Genomic DNA, 22,091 nt, shown 5'->3' with positions numbered 1-22,091 from the left:
GGTGCTTGTGGACTGGGTGTTGGGAACCAGTGGTTGAGGTTTCTTTTGATGGCAAGGAAAGATTTACCACCCTTGACATCAAGGACGATGCTGTAATCTTTGTGGTATCCATGGTGGCACGTCTGACTACAGCGCCCACAAAGCTGACTCAGGAATTCGAGTGGCTTAATCGGGAGACTCCTGGGATGAATTTATGGGGTCATGAGGTCGCTAGACAGAAATATTTGTTGATGTCAGTATCTTTGCAGGAGAACTGACGTCCAAGTCTTCAACATCTTTTCCCACTCATAGTTAAAAGGGCATAATTTGCGAAATTTAAAAATTGAGAAGCCTCAGTTCTTCTTCAACCCGCCAACAGTTGGTGGACTGTTTAGTTTCACATTTGAGGAAAATTAACCAAACACATTTAAAAAAAAAGCATTAGTTAAGCCCAACACAAGGATGAACCCATTAAGTTTTCAGGTTCAGTAGTCAAGATCACAATCTTGGCCCAATGCAAATATTCTAAGGGTTGTAACTCATGAATCAGCGGCAATCGACCCATGGTTACTGTTAGACATGAACATGAATTCATTTGTGGGCTTTGAAAATATATTTAGATTTGCGATTGAGTGACCTTGAAGGTCATATTAAAGATTTCTCTTGCTTTGAATTTCTCTTGCTTTGATTGTTTATAGTGGCTAAATGGTGCCAGATAGGTCCTTGGTTAGTACTCAGCATGGATAGGAAATCATATATGGGCTTATAATATGCACCCTCTAATTCGAACCTGCATAATGTTGAAAATATTCAAGGTCTGACCTGGTAACTGTGATGAAGCATGTACTTTCTTCACTGATACAGTATCTCTTTGGGGTCTGGTTTTGCACTCACTAGAGTGTTGCCATATAATTCTAAAATTAAAATGTGTAAAAGTCCAAAAATTTGTGGGTCACTGTATGCAGACAGATCATAATGAGGATATTATTCAGACACGTTTGTCATATTTCTCGTTGTTGTGATCCATTTTTCATTGTGTCCATCCATATATGAAACAGAGTGGAATAAAGTTCAGCACAGGCCTGGGATTAGAACAGTTTTTACACTTCTTTGGCTCGCCACACCCTCACTGAACTACCCTGATTAGTTTATGGTTCATTACACACATATGGTGAGCCAAGTTATGCTTTGTTTTAATTGACTGAGCAATTCTTCTCCATCTGGCTACGAATCCTTGGCTCATATCTCCTCCTACGGGACAGATATTCTGAGAAAATAGAAATCTTGGCTCCTGACACAGGGTATCGCCCACCACTTCTTTCAGGTGCCAGCTAATAATTGGGAGGAAACACTCACTGTTTTTCTTTCAAACTTCAAACAATGTATAGTCCTTAAAGGGGCAAGGCAATGTTTTGTTCTGAGGATTTGGAAAAAAAACATATACCCAGGAGAATTCAGCACGTGGACGAATGATAACTCAAAGATAACTCAAAAACAGTAAATTTTATCATCTTGTAAATCTGAAAACTGAAAGGGCCTATAATGTGAAAAAACTAGTTAAAATGTGGTAAACATTAATGCGCTAGATCAATACAAAATCAAGTTTGTTTCGCTTATGTAATATACCAAACCTGTGCGACATGTCTGGGCTTGTTGAAGGGTATAATATTACACGCGTGATAAAAACTAGGAGCAGGTGCTATTGAATTTACATGTAAGTTAAAATTAGCTTGTTTGTCAGCTTTTCATTTCGAAAATCTACAGAGTCAAGGTCTAGTGGCCACTACTGCTTGTTTTGAAGTTGCAAACAGAACAAAAACAGTATGATGCCAAGGAATTAATAACAAGAAAAGAAATTAATTAGAGGTGCTGTTTTGCCCTTCAATGTTATTAGGACCTTGTCCTTTAAGCAATTCCGTACCAGCAGGGGCAGCGAATGCTTTATGTCAATGACCCCAGCACCAGAAACAATAACACCACATGACATATAAAGAGGATAGAAAGAAAATATCTCAGTTGTCCAAGAGATGAGTTGGGGTTGGAGGCATTGTTTTACAAAACAAAACTAGTGTGATGAAAGATTTGTTCCACCGTTGTCCCAAATCCAAAGCTACAAATCTCCAAATATCTGTGGCTGAGTTTGTTACGTTCAGATTGACTCAGTTTTGGATGCAGCCCCAAGTGGTCATTCGAGAAACTGCAGATTTTGGCACTTCTTTTGCAAACCGTATTTCCTCGATTAAACACTTGGCCTTGAATAGGAACCTGCCTCATTTAATGGGCCGGTCAAAACTTTGAAAAAGAAAGTCACCTGCCTTGAACAAGCCCTATGTGTGATTTATGCTTCTACAACTCCGTAACTCCGTGGCCATGCAATGACGTCAATGTGGGCGCGACACTTTCGACGTCCTAAGTTGCATTGGTGGGTGTCGTAATGCAATTTACCACCAAAATAGTGGGGGGAGCAATGTGGAGAACAAGGCAGAGACTTTCTTTCCGTCTGCACCATCACTGTTCCTGGTGGTTTTTTTCCCCCTCCTTTTTCTGGACTAATTTGGACCTCAATGACCTCCACTTTTATACAATCATCAATCTCCAAACCAACGTTGTGTGCAATTTCCCTCCAAGAACTGTGGGTCATTTGAGCGTCTTTGTAGTTTTACGACTCTGTGTTGTAAAGTTATTTGCAGACTTCTGCTAAACGTTCCTCTATTTGATCTATGATCGAAATGTAATGAGCGTGCGGCACTGCAAAAACCTTTAAAATATGGCCGGAGAGGAAGGAGTGAAACCAGAAAAGTGACCAATCACAGCCCTTGCAGTCTCCATCATTTCAACACATAGTTTCAGTTTTTGCTAGGTGCACGTCCGGCTACAGCAGCCCAGTCTCACGTTTTTTTTGTGCTCCCGTGACGAAATGAGTCACCCCTACCCCCAACCCTAACCTTAACCATAACTTAATCCTACTCCTTCCCCCAACCCTAACCATAATCACCCTGAACCCCCGCTTCACTTTTAATTTTGTGCAGCCATCACAGAATGAATTAGAATGAATTCGTGCTGCTGTGACGAAAATGAGGCGCTTTTCGTCACAATATCACGAACCAATAGGTTAATGTATATTTCGTGCTGCTGAATCATGACTTGCCATGAGACTGGGTTGGCTACAGGGAGTGGCTCAGAGTGGGTACACAGCCACGCAGAGGGCTGTGCATCACTACAGGCCTGCAGAGGGGGAGAAGCTTTGATTCACCACAACCAGAGATATGTGTGAAATTTAAAGGACATGTCTCACCAAAATCATAACAATTAAGATTTAGGCTGTTTATGACCATCCGATGATCCACCGGGAGTACTTTGTGCACTTCTGTGACCGGTTTCAAAGTATACGGCATTCGCAACAAACAAAGTACTTGTGAGTACTCGGGTGTTTCCGACAAGTGACGTCGCAACTAGAAGCATCCTAGCGTGCACTTCAATTGAATGTAGCAGCTAACATTAAGAACGGAGGCACAGATTAATTCCAAAGTTGACATAAGTGTGATGTTGTGTTATGATGATTCCTTTTTAAGTGATAACTGATAATTTTGATGGAGTCACAGTAAAAGCTGTGACCCCAAGAAGGTTTCTGTGCACCTGCACTGCCGTGAGTCATAAACGCAGCTTGTCAATAACAATCTCTGCTCCAGGATCAGTTTTCTGCACGATTAATTATGAGTGTTGTTATCAATAAAATCTAAAGAATACATCAGCTGCTGGGGGAAACCGCGTGTCTCATCAACTGCACGGTGCGCACACACACACACACACACACACACACACACACACACACACACACACACACACACACACACACACACACACACACACACACACACACACACACACACACACAGTGAGATTTGCAGCATACATACACATCTCCAAAATTACACTCTCTCACAGTGAAAAAAACCCCCAAATCTAGCCACAAAACACAAAAGGGGAACATGCCACACTCACCATCGTGTTGTGGATTAATTTCCAAATGTAAACTTCATGCGATCAAAGAAACACACGCGCATGTGAAATCGCCGCAGCTGCAGGTCTGCCTCTCTCTTGATTGTGGCACATAAAATAACATCCATAAACTCATGGAAATATGTATTCTGACTTTTTCCAATGTAACAAATCCATCTCTGTGTCCAGGCAGTCTGCTAAAAACAGTGTCAGATGTCCCACGTCCACATTAGCTTCAGTAACAAACAGCGCATCTCCACACTTCCGGCTCCAAAATGCGACACTGAAAAAGTTTAGAGTTTCGGGGTGAAGCGTGTTGTCTCCTTTCTGTTAATCCGAGCCATCACGTTCGAACAGCAGCTCAGAAGCTTCGTTTTTGGACGGAGCAGGTTCATGTCCCTCTGTCTGTCACACACTGGGATGTTTGTTTTGCTAATAAGGATGTCACACACTAAAAAATGGCAAGGATTGCCGAGTGAAACTTTTTCCAGAAATGCACCTGCTAATGCTCAGAGTGAGAGGAATAAAATACAACAGAGATCACTAATTATTAGCACATGTGTGCAGAGACACTTACAATCATGAGTACTTTTATGTTGTCTGACTAACTGGGATGTTAAAAAACGTGAGACATGTCCTTTAATACCATATTATAGTGCAGGCAGGAAACAGCATTTTGTTAATAATCGCTGGCCTTGAATAAAGACCCGGCTCGTTTAGGTGACCTGTCTGAACATGGTTTGAAGAAAGTTCACGCCTGGGACTTCAAGGAAATATGGTTGTCTTCATTTTTCAGTACTGGAAGTTGTTGCTTGGTGAGCATGTGATTGATCATGATTACAGTTGGGATTTGAAGAAGAAAAAAGAATGAATTAAGAAGATGCAGATGGCATGCTGAAAGGTGTTACTGCCCTGACAGTTCTCCTTCTTTGCCTTTTTTCTATTCATTTTTCCATCTTTCCATTTGATCTACAGTAGTGTTCAGAATAATAGCAGTGCTATGTGACTAAAAAAATTAATCCAGGTTTTGAGAATATTTCTTATTGTTACACGGGAAACAAGGTACCAGTAGATTCAATAGATTCTCACAAATCCAACAAGACCAAGCGTTCATGATATGCACACTCTTAATGCTATGAAATTGGGCTATTAGTAAAAAAAAAGTAGAAAAGGGGGTGTTCACAATAATAGTAGTGTGGCATTCAGTCAGTGAGTTCATCAATTTTGTGGCACAAACAGGTGTGAATCAGGTGTCCCCTATTTAAGGATGAAGCCAGCACCTGTTGAACATGGTTTTCTCTTTGAAAGCCTGAGGAAAATGGGACGTTCAAGACATTGTTCAGAAGAACAGCATAGTTTGTTTAAAAAGTTGATTGGAGAGGGGAAAACTTATACGCAGGTGCCAATAATTATAGGCTGTTCATCTACAATGATCTCCAATGCTTTAAAATGGACAAAAAAAAACAGACACGTGGAAGAAAATGGAAAACAACCATCAAAATGGATAGAAGAATAACCAGAATGGCAAAGGCTCACCCATTGATCAGCTCCAGGATGATCAAAGACAGTCTGGAGTTACCTGTAAGTGCTGTGACAGTTAGAAGACACCTGTGTGAAGCTAATCTATTTGCAAGAATCCCCGCAAAGTCCCTCTGTTAAATAAAAGATGTGCAGAAGAGGTTACAATTTGCCAAAGAACACATCAACTGGCCTAAAGAGAAATGGAGGAATAATTTGTGGACTGATGAGAGTAAAATTGTGCTTTTTGGGTCCAAGGGCCGCAGACAGTTTGTGAGATGATCCCCAAACTCTGAATTCAAGCCACAGTTCACAGTGAAGACAGTGAAGCATGGTGGTGCAAGCATCATGATATGGGCATGTTTCTCCTACTATGGTGTTGGGCCTATATATCGCATATCAGGTATCATGGATCAGTTTGGATATGTCAGAATACTTGAAGAGGTCATGTTACCTTATGCTGAAGAGGACATGCCCTTGAAATGGATGTTTCAACAAGACAATGACCCCAAGCACACTAGTAACCAAGCAAAATCTAATGTTGGTTCTAAACCAACAAAATTAATGCCTCACAGATGTGAAGAAATCATGAAAAACTGTGGTTATACAACTAAATACTAGTTTAGTGATTCACAGGATTTCTACAAAAGCAGTTTGAACATAATAGTTTTGAGTTTTAAGCGTCAACAGCAGATGCTACTATTATTGTGAACACCCCCTTTTCTACTTTTTTTTTACTAATAGCCCAATTTCATTGCCTTAAGAGTGTGCATATCATGAATGCTTGGTCTTGTTGGATTTGTGAGAATCTACTGAATCTACTGGTACCTTGTTTCCCATGTAACAATAAGAAATATACTCAAAACCTGGATTAATCTTTTTAGTCACATAGCACTACTATTATTCTGAACACTACTGTATATCATCCTTTAGATTCTTTTCACCACCATCTCTCAGCTTTTCTTTCTCTTACTCTCATCTGCACTTTGTTATTCTTCCCTTTTGTCTCCAGTCTTTCAGAAGAGTCTCTGAGTCCACTTGAAGCGGCCCGACAGTCTATCTGCTCATTTATCTGCTTTTACTGTGCCCACTTTGTCCAGAGCTGCATTTATAGGAGACCTGAGTACTGTCTCAACCCTGCCGTGCACAGCCATGTGTGTGTGTGCATGTGTAGGCCTGATGCTTGGCGTGTCTGAGTAAGAGACTGGCAAGAGCCCGCGTGACTGTTTCTGGCTTTTAGGATGTTAATTTCTATGTTGTAAGTTTAGATGAGTAAAAAATGAAAATGATCTGCTCGCTTGGAGTCGCCAAGTGCTGTTGTTCCTTTTTATACACACGTGCAGCCACACTGATGTCCAGTGCCGACAGACTACAAACTAATCACTTCCATGCAGATTATCTTGTGTTGTGCACCATTTGCACACACCCGTCAGGCCATACGTACAGTATATAGTGGGCGAAAGAGAGGAACCGTTTTCCTCTGTACAGGTGGATCCAATTCTTTTCCAGCTTTCGAAATTGTTGCACGTCATTCTGTAAAAGCCAATATGTTACATATGGAGCAGGCGATGCAAAGCCTCACTGATGCATGCATTTAAATGCTTTCCTCCACCGTATGCTCACAGTCTGTTCTGCTGATGATTGCTCCTCTGCTGCAGGTTGTCGCTCCCTGGCATTTGCTTTTTGTCACATCACTGGGCCTCTCAAAACAGAAGCTGCGGTGGAAGATTTAATTATCACTGTGTTGCTATCTTGGTGTCCATTACCTCTTAGAGTGGAGGCAGTATTCACAGGGAGTAACCAGAGTCAAGTCTTAAATTCATCCTGACAGTTCCAAACCGAACCACGCCGACCTCTCATCAAATCAGGCTGTGCTTTGTCTCCACAGAAGACAGAAAGGTGTAGAACGTCTCCAGAAAACCAATATGATTAAAGCTGGACGGGTGACAGCGCAGCTACTGTACCTAACTACCAGGTTAAATGGACTTATGTTGTGTGCAAGACGTCTCCCCTTCTTTGGGAATTCAGTGAAAACAGTTTCTGTTCTAAATTGTCATGTTAAAGTAATGCATAAGCGATCAAAGTGAGGGTGGCTCTGGCAGATCTCTTTTGCTGTGGTCTGGTAACTGTCAAGTTAGCAAATATTTTAATAACCGCTTGTGTAGTTGTTCCCTGTCTGGCAATAAATGAAGCTCAAAGCTACAAATGTGCCAACATTGATTTTTTTAGATTTGTTTTACAGAAAGGCAACAATCCCAAACATTACTACGGCATTCACATGTTGAATTCATACTGGATTTTCATATCTCTTGGTCCTTTGAGATCAAGAGGTGCTTGGGAAGACCTTGTTAAGTCATAAGGTTGCGGGACAGAGTTGTCTTCCAATGCCAGTACAGTTTAAGGAGAATGAAGGTCCAAGTCTTAGGGCCCTGGTGCTTCCTGTCTTACTGAATAGTTGTGAGACTCAGATGCTGTCCAGTGACTTAAGGTGATGACTAGATGTTTTTGGTACTAGGTCTTGTTGGAGGATCCTTTATTACAGCTGGAATTGATTTGTATCAAACCATCGGTGACTGAGGGAGACTCAAATGTCAGCTGTGACAATTTGTTTCTCTGGTCATGATCCAGCATACAGGTGCCTCAGTGTTGAGGATCCCAGAAGCTTCTGAAGGCCAACGGTACACCCACGTTTCACCTGGCTGCGGCAGATCGGTGGGTACTTTTGAGAAGTGGAGATGGGCTGGATGGTTGCCATCCAAGACTTAGTTTCTGTGAATGCTCTCAGTTGTCCAGGTAGTTTCCATAGTAGAGAAGCTTGAATCTTCGACGGGACTGGATTGCTTGATGCAAGGACGTTTAGCTTCAAATCACAGAAGCTTCCTCAACTAAAATACTTGCTCTGGTAGTCTGACTTCTGTCTGACCCTTGTCGAGAAGAACAAACAGAAGCCACAAAAGCTGGAGTTTTAAACCTAACCAGACACCTCCTACCGAGAGGCAGACTGCTATTGGCTAGTGACTAAACAGTTGCTTTCATTAGCACCTATTGTGCTCTAGTTAGCACCCTCCTAATGACAGGGTAGCTGTCCCTCTTAACGATGGGACTGCCGCCTCTCCTGATGGCATGAATGACTCATTACCATGAACAAAAGACTGAAACTGCTTTGATCCGAGTACCCCATTGTAAACAGGGGACAAAGCGTGTCTCAGACCCCCTCCCCGGTTAAGGCTGGGTTTCAACTGTTTCACATAGAATGCCTCCTTCACACCTCTCTCCTCTTTAGCTGAGGAAGCTTCTGTGATTTGAATCGAAACGTTCTTGCGTCAAGCAACCCAGTCCAGTCGAAGATTCAAGCTTCTCTACTATCCAAGACTTAGGGCAATTCCATAGTGTGGTAGATGCAGCCAGGTGAAACGTTGGTGTACCGTTGGCCTTCAGAAGCTGCTGGGATCCTCAATACTGAGGCACCTGTGTGCTGGATCATGACCAGAGAAACACACCGCATGACCAAAATGCCATATCCGACATTTGCATGCACTGGTGCATGCTCGCAGACAGCCCTGATTTCACACGTTGGTGGTACAAAATCAGTGGTACAGTGGTTATAGCAGAATCACAGTCGACTGCCGCTGCATACAGAAAACAATGACAAGCGAAGCGGGAATTTTGCCCTGTTAATTTGTAAAAGTAAGTCTTATACAGGCCCCGATGCTCATTGGTGCCGGTACTTATCCCCAGATTTCATAGCGTCAAACAGACTAGTGTCTGTGACTCCACCTGTCCCATCTCCTGCTGGGGGGACTGGGACAATGCAGTTGAAGTTGCTTGTCCAAGGACACAAACATGTTGCGTGAGTGGAAATAGAACTTTGGTTTACATATAGGTAGCTCAACTCTATTTCCGACTGAGTTACTTGCTCTAGTGTTAATTAGATGATAATGTACTTAATTGAAAATTGCAACAGCATTTCCAGTCTCCAAATGCAGTTTGTTTCATTTGGACACAAGTCTTCACCTCATTGTGTCTTTTCAATCATCCCATCATTGTGAACACTAAACTGTGCTGTATATAGTGCAACAATATTGTCAAGCTTGTGTTGTGCTTTTTATTTTAATTTAGTATGGCCATAGCATATTGTCACCCCACTGAGTCTGGCCTGCTTGAGGTTTCTTCCTGTATTAATAAAATGCTGAGGGAGTCTTTCTTCACAACATTTGCCAGTATGCTTGCTCATGGATTGGGGTATGTTCTAGCACCTCGAGGTGACTTGTGTTATGATTTGGATTTGCATAAATCAATTGCACTGAAGTTTGTTGAGCTTTCAGGCCACAAATATTAAAATATTGTATCAGTAAAGTTGACAATGTTCTGTCATAAACAATAAACAATAAAACCATATTAAAGCCCAAGAATGTGAATGTATTTTACATACGTCATAGCTTGTCCTCTAGTTATTATTATTTAGATTAATGTTGCAAGCACTGTGAGTCATGCCATCCCACTGGTGCCAATCAAACCAAATGTGCATTGGGACGGTGGTGTACTATTTATATTACTGTGGTTTCTTCATACAGTGAAATCCACCTCCATCCTGCTGCCATTACTGTTGTTTTCCGCGTGATATAGTTCTATATTATGACTTATTGGTGGCTTAATTTGGAGAATGAAAATCAAGTTGCCATTCCAGCTGGAATTTTTTGCTTTTCTTTCCCTTCTAGTGAGATTGCATATTTGATCATTCTAGCCTACAGTGGGACACGTGAGATCAGTCAAAGTAATTTGGACCACAGAGTTTCAGATTTAAATACATGTGGTGGCGATGACAGTCTGGGTGTGTGCAACCAACGGGTTCTAAAGCCAGTTTTAGAAGGTTCTGATGTTGTTACACTAATCCAGTCGAGTCTGCAACTCCCTCCAGAAAATGTATCCCATGCTGTTGTTGAAACCATGTCTAATCTAATTGTCACGGTAAAATGTGATCTCACTGCGTTACAGCAGTCAGAACCAGCTCCAGTGCCAACTTGTGTATTGTACACCACGGAAAAATGTGTCACGCGGCGGGCTCCCGCCAGAAACATCGGCGACTACGATCACGTCGCCAGTGACATGTGCTGGGTTTTCTCCTCTAGCGATGCCGCTGAATGCCAAAGTTAAAAAGGAATGCACAACACAGCTCTGAATTTTATGAGCGGAGGCTTTCCTGAGGAGTGACACACAGTAGATGTCAGAATATGATAAATGTAATTAACTTGCCTCATGGTTTCTTCGGGATTTGGTTGCAGCTCGGCAGAACATGCTTTTGTAGTTGTGTCAAGTCGGCACTGGATACAGTCATGGAGGAGAATTTATGACCACAGTCGTCTAATTAGTCTGTCGTATTTAAATTGTGACTCTCTCCTGTAGAAGTAAGGCCACGTTTTGCTTCGAGTGAATACATTTTCGTTTTAATGCTTGGCGATAACAAAGTGTGCTGCGATGTTTAATTCACAGGGGAAAATGTTGGAGCACCATGAGACTCTCGAAATACAGAAGATTAAATGGATTTGTGTAAACAACAAAGGGCTAGAAAGGATCAGGAAAAGTACAGACAGTCCAGAAGTAATTTGATGAGTCTTTGGAAAAGCCTAGGCATGCGTATAGGCTGTAAAATGTAGGGGCTAAACGGTGAGATAAATGAACAATAGTGAATGCAATCATTGAGTATGTCTGCAAATTAAACGGGCAAATATTGAGGAAAAAACGATTAAAATACAGCAAAGTTTGGTGCACCAGAACAATCCAAAAGGTCCAACCCTGCCACCTGCTGAACACTGCCACCTGCTGGATGATGGTTGGTGAATGCTGAAGATATGGTGTGGTTGTCAGTGAGAGAAAAAAACCAGAGAAATACTTATACAGCAGCTACCCAGCTAACACATAATGTTTTAGTAATGTTATATGTTGGTTATGTTTAGGTTATAATTATCAGAAATGTTTCTAGAACGTTTTCATAACATTATTACTTCCTTTTATATATTGGCAAGTCATGCTTATAGTTGAGGGAAATTTGCCAAACATATTAATTCTAGTCTCACCGACTTTCTTACTCCAAATTTCTTTCAGTGACTACACTATGAATTTAGGTAACATTACCAGAATGTTTTGGGAACATTTGGACTAAACATGTCTTTAGGTGACTTTATGTAACATTACCAGAAGGCTCTTGGAAGCAAAAATAAACTTTTCTTAAAAACATTCCCAGAATGTTAGGCCTAACATTCTCAAAACATTTTTGCTAATGTTATTGTCAAACGTTCTGGGAACCAAAGTGAAACTTAAAAACTTTCCCAGAATGCTAGGTCTAATGTTCTCAAAACGTATGTGCTCATGTTATTGTCAGACGTTCTGGGAACCAAAGAGAAACTTTTCTTAAAAACATTCCCAGAATGTTAGGCCTAAAATTTTCAAAATGTTTGTGCTAATGTTATTGTCAGACATTCTGGGAACCAAAGAGAAACTTTTCTTAAAAACATTCCCAGAATGTTAGGCCTAACATTTTCAAAACATTTGTGCTAATGTTATTGTCAGACGTTCTGGGAACCAAAGAGAAACTTTTCTTAAAAACATTCCCAGAATGTTAGGCCTAACATTTTCAAAACGTATGTGCTAATGTTATTGTCAAATGTTCTGGGAACCAAAGAGAAACTTTTCTTTTTGTGCTAATGTTAATGTCAAATGTTCTGGGAACCAAAGAGAAACTTTTCTTAAAAACATTCCTAGAATGTTAGGCCTAACATTCTCAAAATATTTGTGCTAGCGTTATTGTCAAACATTGTGGGAACCAAAAGGAAACTTTTGTTAAAAATGTTCCCAGAATGTTTGGCCTGACATTCTTAAAATGTTTGTGCTAATGTAATTTCAAACATTCTGGGTACCAAAGAGAAACTTTCCTTCAAAATGTTTCCAGAATGTTAGGTCTAATGTTCTCAAAATGTTTGTGCTAATGTTATTGTCAAGTGTTCTGGGAACCAAAGAGAAACTTTTCTTAAAAACGTTCCTAGAATGTTAGGCCTAACATTCTCAAATATTTGTGCTAGCGTTATTGGCAAACATTCTGGGAACCAAAAGGAAACTTTCGTTAAAAGCGTTCCCAGAATGTTTGACAATAACGCTAGCACAAATATTTTGAGAATGTTAGGCCTAACATTCTAGGAACGTTTTTAAGAAAAGTTTCTCTTTGGTTCCCAGAACACTTGACAAAAGCCTCCCTTCACCCTCACTCACACACGCACCCACACACTTGCTGTGCTCATGTGCACACCTGGAGCACTTGGGGGGGGGGAATTAAAGCCATTGCCTATAAGGGACCTGAGTGACTTGCCTGTCTCGCAAGGCATTGATCCGGGCTGAGTCGTAGCAGGATTTCTTGCAAACGGACAAAGCAGACACTTGTTCCTTCTCTCTCTCTGTCTCTCTCAACATGCAGTGCATAGCTTTAATGTTAGTCTAAAGCTACAATGTGTAGGATTTAGGGATGTTTATGATAAGAAATGGAATACAGCATTCCTAACCATTAGTGCTCATTACTGTATAATTACCTACAACAATGATTTGATGTGCTTTCCTAAGCTTAGAATGAGCCTTTGGGTCCCCTCATGAAGCGTACTTGATACTTATTCCAGCTTTTGCATTTTGTGGGATGTCTTGCAAAACTGAAATAATAAATAACTAAAATGAATAAATTAGTGGTTGCGACTCTGTACGCTGTTTGCTGTTTGCTAGCACAGGCTAACAAGTTTGAGAACCCTTATTTTTCTGAAACAGAATACATATTGTTTAGCTTGAGGGAAAGCATGGAAACATGAATCTCTATCACCAAAGAAGCAAAAAATGTGAAAGGGAAACACAGTTGTGACCGGCGATGGCATAATGCCTTCTGCAGCCTCACCACTAGATGACAGTAAATCCTACACACTGTAGCTTTAAATCTGCTTGTTGGTTGCTTTTTTTTTCAGTCAGTCAATAAAAGTGGTGTAAAGAACTCCTCAAGCATCTCGAATGCCAGCCTTTATCCTGTGACACAAATTGTGTTGCCTGTGCTTTCTATTGTGTATTACTTTGATTTTTCAGTTGAGATTGTACATTTTGGATAAGACTGTCCAACAGTAAAAGTATTATTTCTAAAAGCACCTGCAGCTGTGTGGATTCTTCTTCATATCAGTCGTTGTGTGTCTGTTGATCTATGTTTGCCGTTAAGCGCCAACACTTTCCTCTTTCCGTGTCGTCCTCGTTTTTAAGTGTCTGGTTTAGTAATTAAGAGATCTTTCCAAGTAGGTGAAACTTGCAGCCGTGGAGACTTCACGTTAGATCTCAGCTCTGAGCTCCCGTGCACAATCTCACCGGACTGCCTCGTGCATGGTCACAGTGGATTGTTTGGTGCAGTTGATGGATGAGCCAGTGGGATTTGTGATTTCTGTTCTTATAAATCATAAAGCTGGACCAGTACTGGGCACCTGTCTCTGGGTTTGCTGGAGTAGATGTGAATCTGTTTGTTTTTTTCCTGCTGTCTGTCTCCAGGCTGGTGGTTTGTCAGCACGTCGGAGGAGCAGGGTTGGGTTCCGGCCACATACCTGGACTCGCAGACTCACACCAGAGATGATTTGGATCTCGGCACTTCCAGGACTGGAGAAGGTTAGTGCATGCGCACGTTAAATTATTAGAATCATAAAGTTCAGAACAGCACAGGTCAGGCTGGCTGACTCGCTGGTCTACAAATGCGTGTTTGGAACCGATGACGATTTCACCACAACTCTGAGAAGCTTTTGGCAGACTTCCTGTTTCTGAGTGTCTCATCTCAAGCAGCAGTTTTAATTTGCGCTCATCATAAATTTACATACAAGGACACAATTCCAGTCACACATCTGGAACCTGGAAGACCACAGCCAGGCCCAGCTGGTACCAAAGTACAGCTGAAGGGTTTGCAATATTTTGGCACTGCAAAAAATTCCTTTTCGCTCCCCCAGCAGGCTGCAGCTTTTGCAGGAGCCTTGTTTTGTTGCGACCTTTTCCTCCCTCGTGTTTCGTCCGCCTGGTGGGACGGACTGTTTCATCAGCCTCTTTCTGCTTATGGGAAAGGGGAATTCTGCACAGATAAACTGGTGCAAACAGACAAGTTATGGACTTGTGTGCAAAAAAACAGTTCCGCCCATGTGTGCACTTTTATAACTTTTGTACACAAAAATGCACATTGGACTGTGAATACAGAGTCAACAACCATGTCCATGCTATAATTTGAGAGATGTTTGTTTGTGCTTTTGCTTTTCTGAGGAACTTATGCCAGTTTCTACCAAATTTGTAGTGTGCACGGAGATTGAACTCTAGTATTTTCCTGAAGGGGTCGGTTTTGGCAAAGGTAAAGATCCTTGAGGCAAATTGTAAACATTTTGCTCTCTCTGTCTGTTTGTTGCGTTACTCCTCCCAAGTCCTTTGGCTGATTTCCACCAAACTTGACATTGACAGTCAACCTCAGAATTGCTGTTAAAGTGTTTGTTTTGACAAATGTTAAAGGGGTCAGTTGTCAAAATTGTGATTTTTCACTCTGATGTCCACCAAATATGACACACGTATGGGTTCTGGAAGTACCCAAGTGAGGTCCACTTTGCCAGAGGGCAGTCATTAGGGTCAAGGTCATATCTGTTTGTTTGTTGGCCTCCTACTCCCAAGTCCTCCTGTTGATTTCTAACAAACTAGTTATGTCAATGAAGGTTGACCCTGAAATTGCCATTAAAAAAAACTCAATTTGGCAAATGTCAAAGTAACAGAATTTGATTTCCTACCTCATTTGGACCACATGTGACACACTTATGTGGATTCCAGAATTTTGATGGCAAGGTGAGCCAGAAGTCAGTCATTTGGGTGAAGGTCAAGGTTGCTGGGGTGAAATACCACATTACCATAGTTGTTATTGTCTTTATGTCCGTGGGTGTCATTACTTAGTGCTTCAAAAGAATTAAAGCCCCGCCCATTCCCATTTTCACAGATATACTGTAAGACCACAGTTTGAAACCTTGTGCATACTGTGGAAAACTTGGAGGGTGTCCGTGATCACCAGGAGGTACTTCAGGGGTGCTAAGGATATGTTAAGATTGTACAATAAGCACAGTTGTTTTTGCAAGTCACATGGTACTAGATGGTGAATTATGTCAACTGACCATGTTCAAGATCGCATCGATGGCCAACTGTGATGTGTACACACCGGTCTGTCGTCGTTATAGATCACGACCTTCAAGGATGCATAGCCATCAAATTAAGAACTTCAAACTGTAGGTCAACTCAGGAATCAAATTCTTCTTATGCTACTTCATGCCAGTAGGGGGCGCAGTATCACTGTAGCTTATAGTGCTGGAAATCTCACCCCAACAAAGATACTGCAAATAACAAGTTTCAATTTTCAGTTAATAAAGAAATATACAAATAAAACTGAAAAGGGTTGAGAGAAGAGAATTAACATAGATGAATGAATGAATGAATGAATGAATGAATGAAAACTGTTTATTTCGAACATTTGATACAACAACAATTACAAGATAGATCAGTAAAGACAACAACAAAAAAGTTCCTACTGTGTACATAACATGTCCGAAAAGGGGTAGGGTGAAGCATCAGCTTATTTATCCCTACCCCTTCTTCCCCACAACCAGTAATACCCTTTGCCACATATACACATAGATTCCTACACACCTAAACCAATATATATATATATATATATATATATATATATATATATATATATATATATATATATATATATATATATATATATATATATACACACATATATATATACACACATATATATATATATATACACACATATATATATATATATACACACATATATATATACATACACACATCAACATACATACACATATACATACACATACATACACATATACACACATATACATATATACATATATATACACATATATATACACAAACATAAATATACACCTACACATACCTACTTACATACAAAATACTATATATTTACAAGCCGAAGCAAAAAACAAAAACACCCTAACCCTCATTACCCTTCCTCCTCCCTATACCCAGAACAAACCATATTTTTGTACCGCTGTTTGAACTGGTTCATGCTTGGACATTGCTTGAGCCCCACTCCCAATCTGTTCCACATCCTCACCCCACAGACAGAAATACAGAAACCTTTTAATGTTGTTCGTGCCCACTGATGCTTTAAATTAAATTTCCCCCTCAGACTGTAATCCCCTGATCTGTTAAAAAACATATTTTAATATTTGCTGGAAGTAAATTGTTTATTGCTTTATACACAATTTGTACTGTTTGAAAATGAACCAAGTCTATGAATTTTAAGAATTTGGATTGTAAAAATAGTGGATTTGTATGATCTCTATAGCCAGTATTATGAATAATTCTTATAGCTCTTTTCTGCATTACTGATAGTGATTGTGTTGTACCTTTATAAGTATTACCCCATACCTCTGCACAGTACTGTAAATATGGTAAAACCAGTGAGCAGTAAAGAATGCGGAGTGAGTTGTGGTCCAGAATATGTTTCGCTTTGTTTAGAACTGAAATGCTTCTTGACAGTTTACTTTGTATATGTTTTATATGAGTCTTCCAGTTTATCTTATCATCTATTATCACCCCCAGAAACTTATTTTCATGTACCCTTTCAATATCTACCCCCTCGACTTGTAACTGAACCTGTATGTCTGTATTACAATAGCCAAATAACATGTATTTTGTTTTACTTAAGTTTAATGATAATTTGTTTCTGTCAAACCATATTTTCAATTTTCCCATTTCTATACTGATCCTCCTCAGTAACTCCTGCAAATCCCCCCCTGAACAAAAAATGCTTGTGTCATCTGCAAATAATACTAATTTTAATATTTTGGAAACATTGACAATATCATTTATATAAATTAGAAACAGTTTTGGACCCAATACTGACCCCTGTGGGACGCCACAAGCATTGTCCAAGCATGATGATGTATATTCCCCCAACTTCACAAACTGTTTTCTGTTACTTAAGTAGCTTCTCACCCAGTGCAACACCAACCCCCTAATCCCATACTGTTCAAGTTTATTGATTAATATGTCATGATTGATTGTATCAAAAGCCTTTTTAAGGTCTATAAATATTCCAACTGAATGTAATTTGTGGTCTATGGCGTTTGTAATCTCCTCAACTGATTCTATTAATGCAAGTGATGTTGAACTATGTGCTCTGAATCCATATTGACTATCAGTAAGTAATTTATGTTTATTTATGAATTTGTCTAATCTATTGTTGAATAACTTTTCTAATAATTTGGAAAATTGTGGAAGCAAAGAAACAGATCTATAATTTGTGAAGTGGTGTCTATCCCCAGTCTTATACAGCGGCACAACCTTAGCTATTTTCATTTGATTGGGAAATTTACCAGTTTGAAATGATAAGTTACAGATGTATGTTAATGGTTCTACAATCCATTCAATGACCTGTTTTACCACCACCATATCAATTTCATTTAAATCGGTAGATGTTTTATATTTACAATTATTCACAATGTCTATAATTTCTTTTCCATCCACTGCTGTGAGGAACATTGAACAGGGATTTCTTTCTATGAGATTATTATTATTATTATTATTATTATTATTAGATCCCGTTTAGCAGAGGCTACACTTTATTTTGCAATGCTTAAACTAGTAAGAAAAAAGGAGACACGGTGAACTTGTTCCTCCAGTGTGCTCGGTGGTATGTTAATTTGGGCAAGTTTAGCAACTTTGCTTCCTAACACAAGCGCAGTTTGCTGATGCTCATGTGGGTATATTAGTTTATTTTAAAAGCAGTGCGATTTAGAGGGTGTTCCTGTTACAAGACAAAAGCTGCCATTTCAGGTGACAAAGGGCAACGCACAGCACAGTGTAAACAAAGCAAACTACTGTAGTTTGGTTCAGTTTTTTTTTTTTGTTTTTTTTTACATTTGATAATTTACATTAACACCTTAAATTCACCCATTCACAGAGTGCAGCCGTGCACATCAGGGGCAACTTTGGAATTACGCACCTCAATAATGCAATTCTGTTTTTCTTTCCTGTTTCTTGTTTCTTCAGCTTGGTAAAACTTTGTTAACTTTGTAACTATTGGTATGGCCTAAACAGTGGGTCACCCCTCTGAGTCTGGTCTGCTTGAGGTTTCTTCCTCATCATCATTAGAGGGAGTTTTTCTTTACCACTATCATCTGTGTGCTTGCTCTAGGGGTTGATAAGGTTAGACTTTACTCGTGTGAAGCGCCGTGAGGCAGCTTTGTTGTGATTTGGCACTGTAGAAACAAAATAAATTAAAATTAATTGAATTGAACAGCGTGGGACCTTGCTTGGGGTCACCTTTGTGATTTTATTGTGTGATTGGGGAATTGAACATATGACGCTCTGAACACAATCCCCCTTCTTGAACCTCCTTTAGAATTTCTTTCATGGATCAGATCCTAGTATTTGACCTTTTTTTCTCCACTGTTGCCATGTGCTACATTCTCTTCATCTGGTAGGGTAAATGAATATATGTTTTTTTCTCAAATGGTGAGCAGACGGGATATCGTTTTTTTCTTGACATTGTCAGTATTGTCAGTAACTATGCCCAGTTCCTTTCTGTGTTGAATTTGCATGTTTGTCCCATATCTGCTTGGGATTTTGCCCACTAGGGTCAGCTCCGTTCTCTGCCCTTGACCAAGGCAATGTCTCTCAATCTGGAGTTGGTCCCCAGGCGTTGGACTGTGACTGCCCACTGACCCTTGTATCCAGCGATAAATAGGATGGGTTACATGCAGAAAACGGGCAGTACGATTGCTTACTCGTTAGCAATATTGCCTTAAGGCAAGAAGTTCGTGGGATTGCTCCCCTCCTGGTCCTTTCGTTGCAGAGTTTGCATGTTCTTCCCGTTCATGTGGGTGCCCTTCCAATTCCCCGGCTTCCTCCCACTTCCAAAGACATGCAAGTTGGGTGAATTGGAATCTTTTAAATCGACTGTAGGTGTGACTGTGTTTGTCTTTCTGAATGTGGCCCTGCGACACACTGGAAGCCTGTCCAGGGTGTACCCCATCTCTTGTACCCCTTCACCCTTAATTGGAATAAGCAGATACACAGTGCCATCTAAAAGTATTGGCCCCCCTTGGTGTTTCACACATTTCATGATGAAGTGGTATAGAGGAAGATTTTCTTAAAAAGAAGACCCAAACGTTCAGCTACAATTTGCCAGAAGGTACATCTGAGATGCAAGCCTAGATTTGATGTTTTGGTGAAAGAAAATCCTCCTCTATACCACTTTATCTTGAAGCTGTGTAACTGGGGATACAAAATGTAAAACACGCACTATGCACACCTTCTGGGTTGTCTAGGTGGCTTTCCTCGCTCTCCTTGCACAGTCACTCAGTTTTTGAGAACTGTCTACTCCACACAGATTTACCATAGAGTGCCACACTGTTTGTATTTCTTCATAGCTGATGTAAATAAAGTCATATTGTCAATATATATGTCACTGTCTGATTATATGTGTCTGAATATGTCAGTAAAGACATGTTAAGTGACTTGGACGTGTTCATGTATCCATCCCCTGACTTGTCTGAAGAAAACTGGCAATTAAACTGATTATTTACAGGTATTATACCAAAGGGGCTGATTATGTATGGAACCCATTATCTTGGATTTTATATTTTGAATTAATTTATATCAAGTTCAAGAGATTTGCTTTGAGTTTGGGTCTAAGGAAGATAATTTTAGAATTTTTTTATATTGAGAAGCCTGATTTACTTTTTGTGTTTGAAACGGCATAAACAAATTAAAATGAGTGGAATCCCAATGGGTCCAGTACTTTTGAAGGGCACTGTAGAGATTGAATGAATAAATGCAGATGACAGATTTCTTTTTCTAAATTCATGTACGAACAATGACAATAAAGGCTCATCTCTGCAGGGTAAATGGTCTAACCTTTGTTTGATCTCACATGCTTTTCTCCCAGTTTTAATAGATTTATTTTCCTCTCACACAGGGAACTTTTGTGCACCTGTACATTTGTAACATTTGAATTTCGCACAGTCTTGGCAAATGGATCAAATGTTTTTAAATGCTCGATGAGTCATCTCAGCAGTCATAACTGGGCTGTTCTTGCAGGCTTTCAAACATGCAGTCTGTACTGGGAGTAGATCTAACAGTCCTGTTGAAGGGACATTGTTTTACTATTGACTGACGCTCTCTAATGATTTTATGCAGGAAGACTCAAGTGCGCACACACACACACACACACACACACACACACACACACACACACACACACACACACACACACACACACACACACACACACACACACACACACACACACACACACACACACACACACACACACACACACTGTAAGTAGGCCCATTTTCCCATCAGCCCTGATGTCTCTGCTTTTCCACACTTCATTTTGTATCTGTGATCAGCCCCTTCTCATTTGTTGTCATCTCTTTCACGTCATTATCTGCGCGATCTGAAGCGTAATTCTGCTGCCAGCTCGGCTCACTGGAGACGAACCGACAGGCAGAACCTGGCCTGCTGAGATTACCCCCAAATAACATTTCCCCACGTGCCTGATATTCAATTAAGAGGTCAACAGGGATGTGGTGGTGATCATTAGGATGGATGGAAAGCAGAAGACAGCATGAGAGGGAACAACAAGCACCGGAATTATGAAGAAGAGGAAGAGAGGGCAGATGTTAAGCAGACAGAAAGATGCAAGAGATTAAGTTAAGGAAGGGCCAGAGCTGTTTGGATGGAGCAACAGAAGAGAAATTGGATTATCACAGATGAGAGAAAGAGACGGGAGATGAGTGTCATGTCTTCATTACTGTGTTTTGTTCTTTATGTGACCTGCAAGAATTACGTTGAGAATGTTGTGTGGGCCGCCAGAAGAGGAGGTACTGCTGGCCCACCACCAGAGGGCGCCCTGCCTGAAGTGCGGGCTTCAGGCACGAGAGGGCGCTGCCGCCACGGACACAGCCGGGAGTGACAGCTGTTACTCATTACTTCCTGACAGCTGTCACTCATTCTTCATCACCTCACTCCATAAAACCCAGACGTCATCTCCACCTCATCGCCGAGATATCGTACTTCATTGAAGGTAATATCCTCAGCCGTTTTGTGTTACAATATATCTGTATATTGTGAGTGTTTGCAGGAGTACCGGTTCCTCTTTCTGTGGAAGCTGAGTGAGTGCAGGACGGCACTCTTTTCCCCTGAGGAATCACTGCGGTACTCATCACATATTGAGTGAGAGGTGGAGGTGGCATTCCCACCGTTGTTGTTACTGGGTGTACACACACCCACACTTGACTGTCTTTGTTCTCGCCAGCAGTACCAGATCCGACAGTCGGAGACGGTGATCACCTGGGAATTCGGGACTTGGCGGCTCCAGTATTCACCAGGTTCGGTGGTGGCGGAAATCGTGTGGTTCCGGCCCTTCTCAGGACAGACTTCTATCCTCGAGCCTGCCCACACGTCACCTTTGTAATTTGACTGTAATCATTTTCTGAGATTGTCTGTAT

The 22,091-nt window shown here is 40.7% G+C and overlaps 1 protein-coding gene across 1 annotated transcript in view; it reads left to right on the top strand.

The window, feature by feature from the left end:
- The window catches only part of LOC117525510 (SH3 and PX domain-containing protein 2A-like), a 249,494-nt gene that overhangs the window by 198,136 nt on the left and 29,267 nt on the right, over positions 1–22,091 (top strand). Inside the window, 1 exon segment of the mRNA XM_034187367.1 lies at positions 14,053–14,166. Coding sequence (XP_034043258.1) covers positions 14,053–14,166 — 114 coding nt within the window.

The sequence above is a fragment of the Thalassophryne amazonica genome, chromosome 15 (genome assembly GCF_902500255.1).
Source record: "Thalassophryne amazonica chromosome 15, fThaAma1.1, whole genome shotgun sequence".
NCBI classification, from domain to species: Eukaryota; Metazoa; Chordata; class Actinopteri; order Batrachoidiformes; family Batrachoididae; genus Thalassophryne; species Thalassophryne amazonica.
The sequence above is the reverse complement of the archived record's forward strand: the minus strand, read 5'-3'. Positions and strand labels throughout refer to the sequence as shown.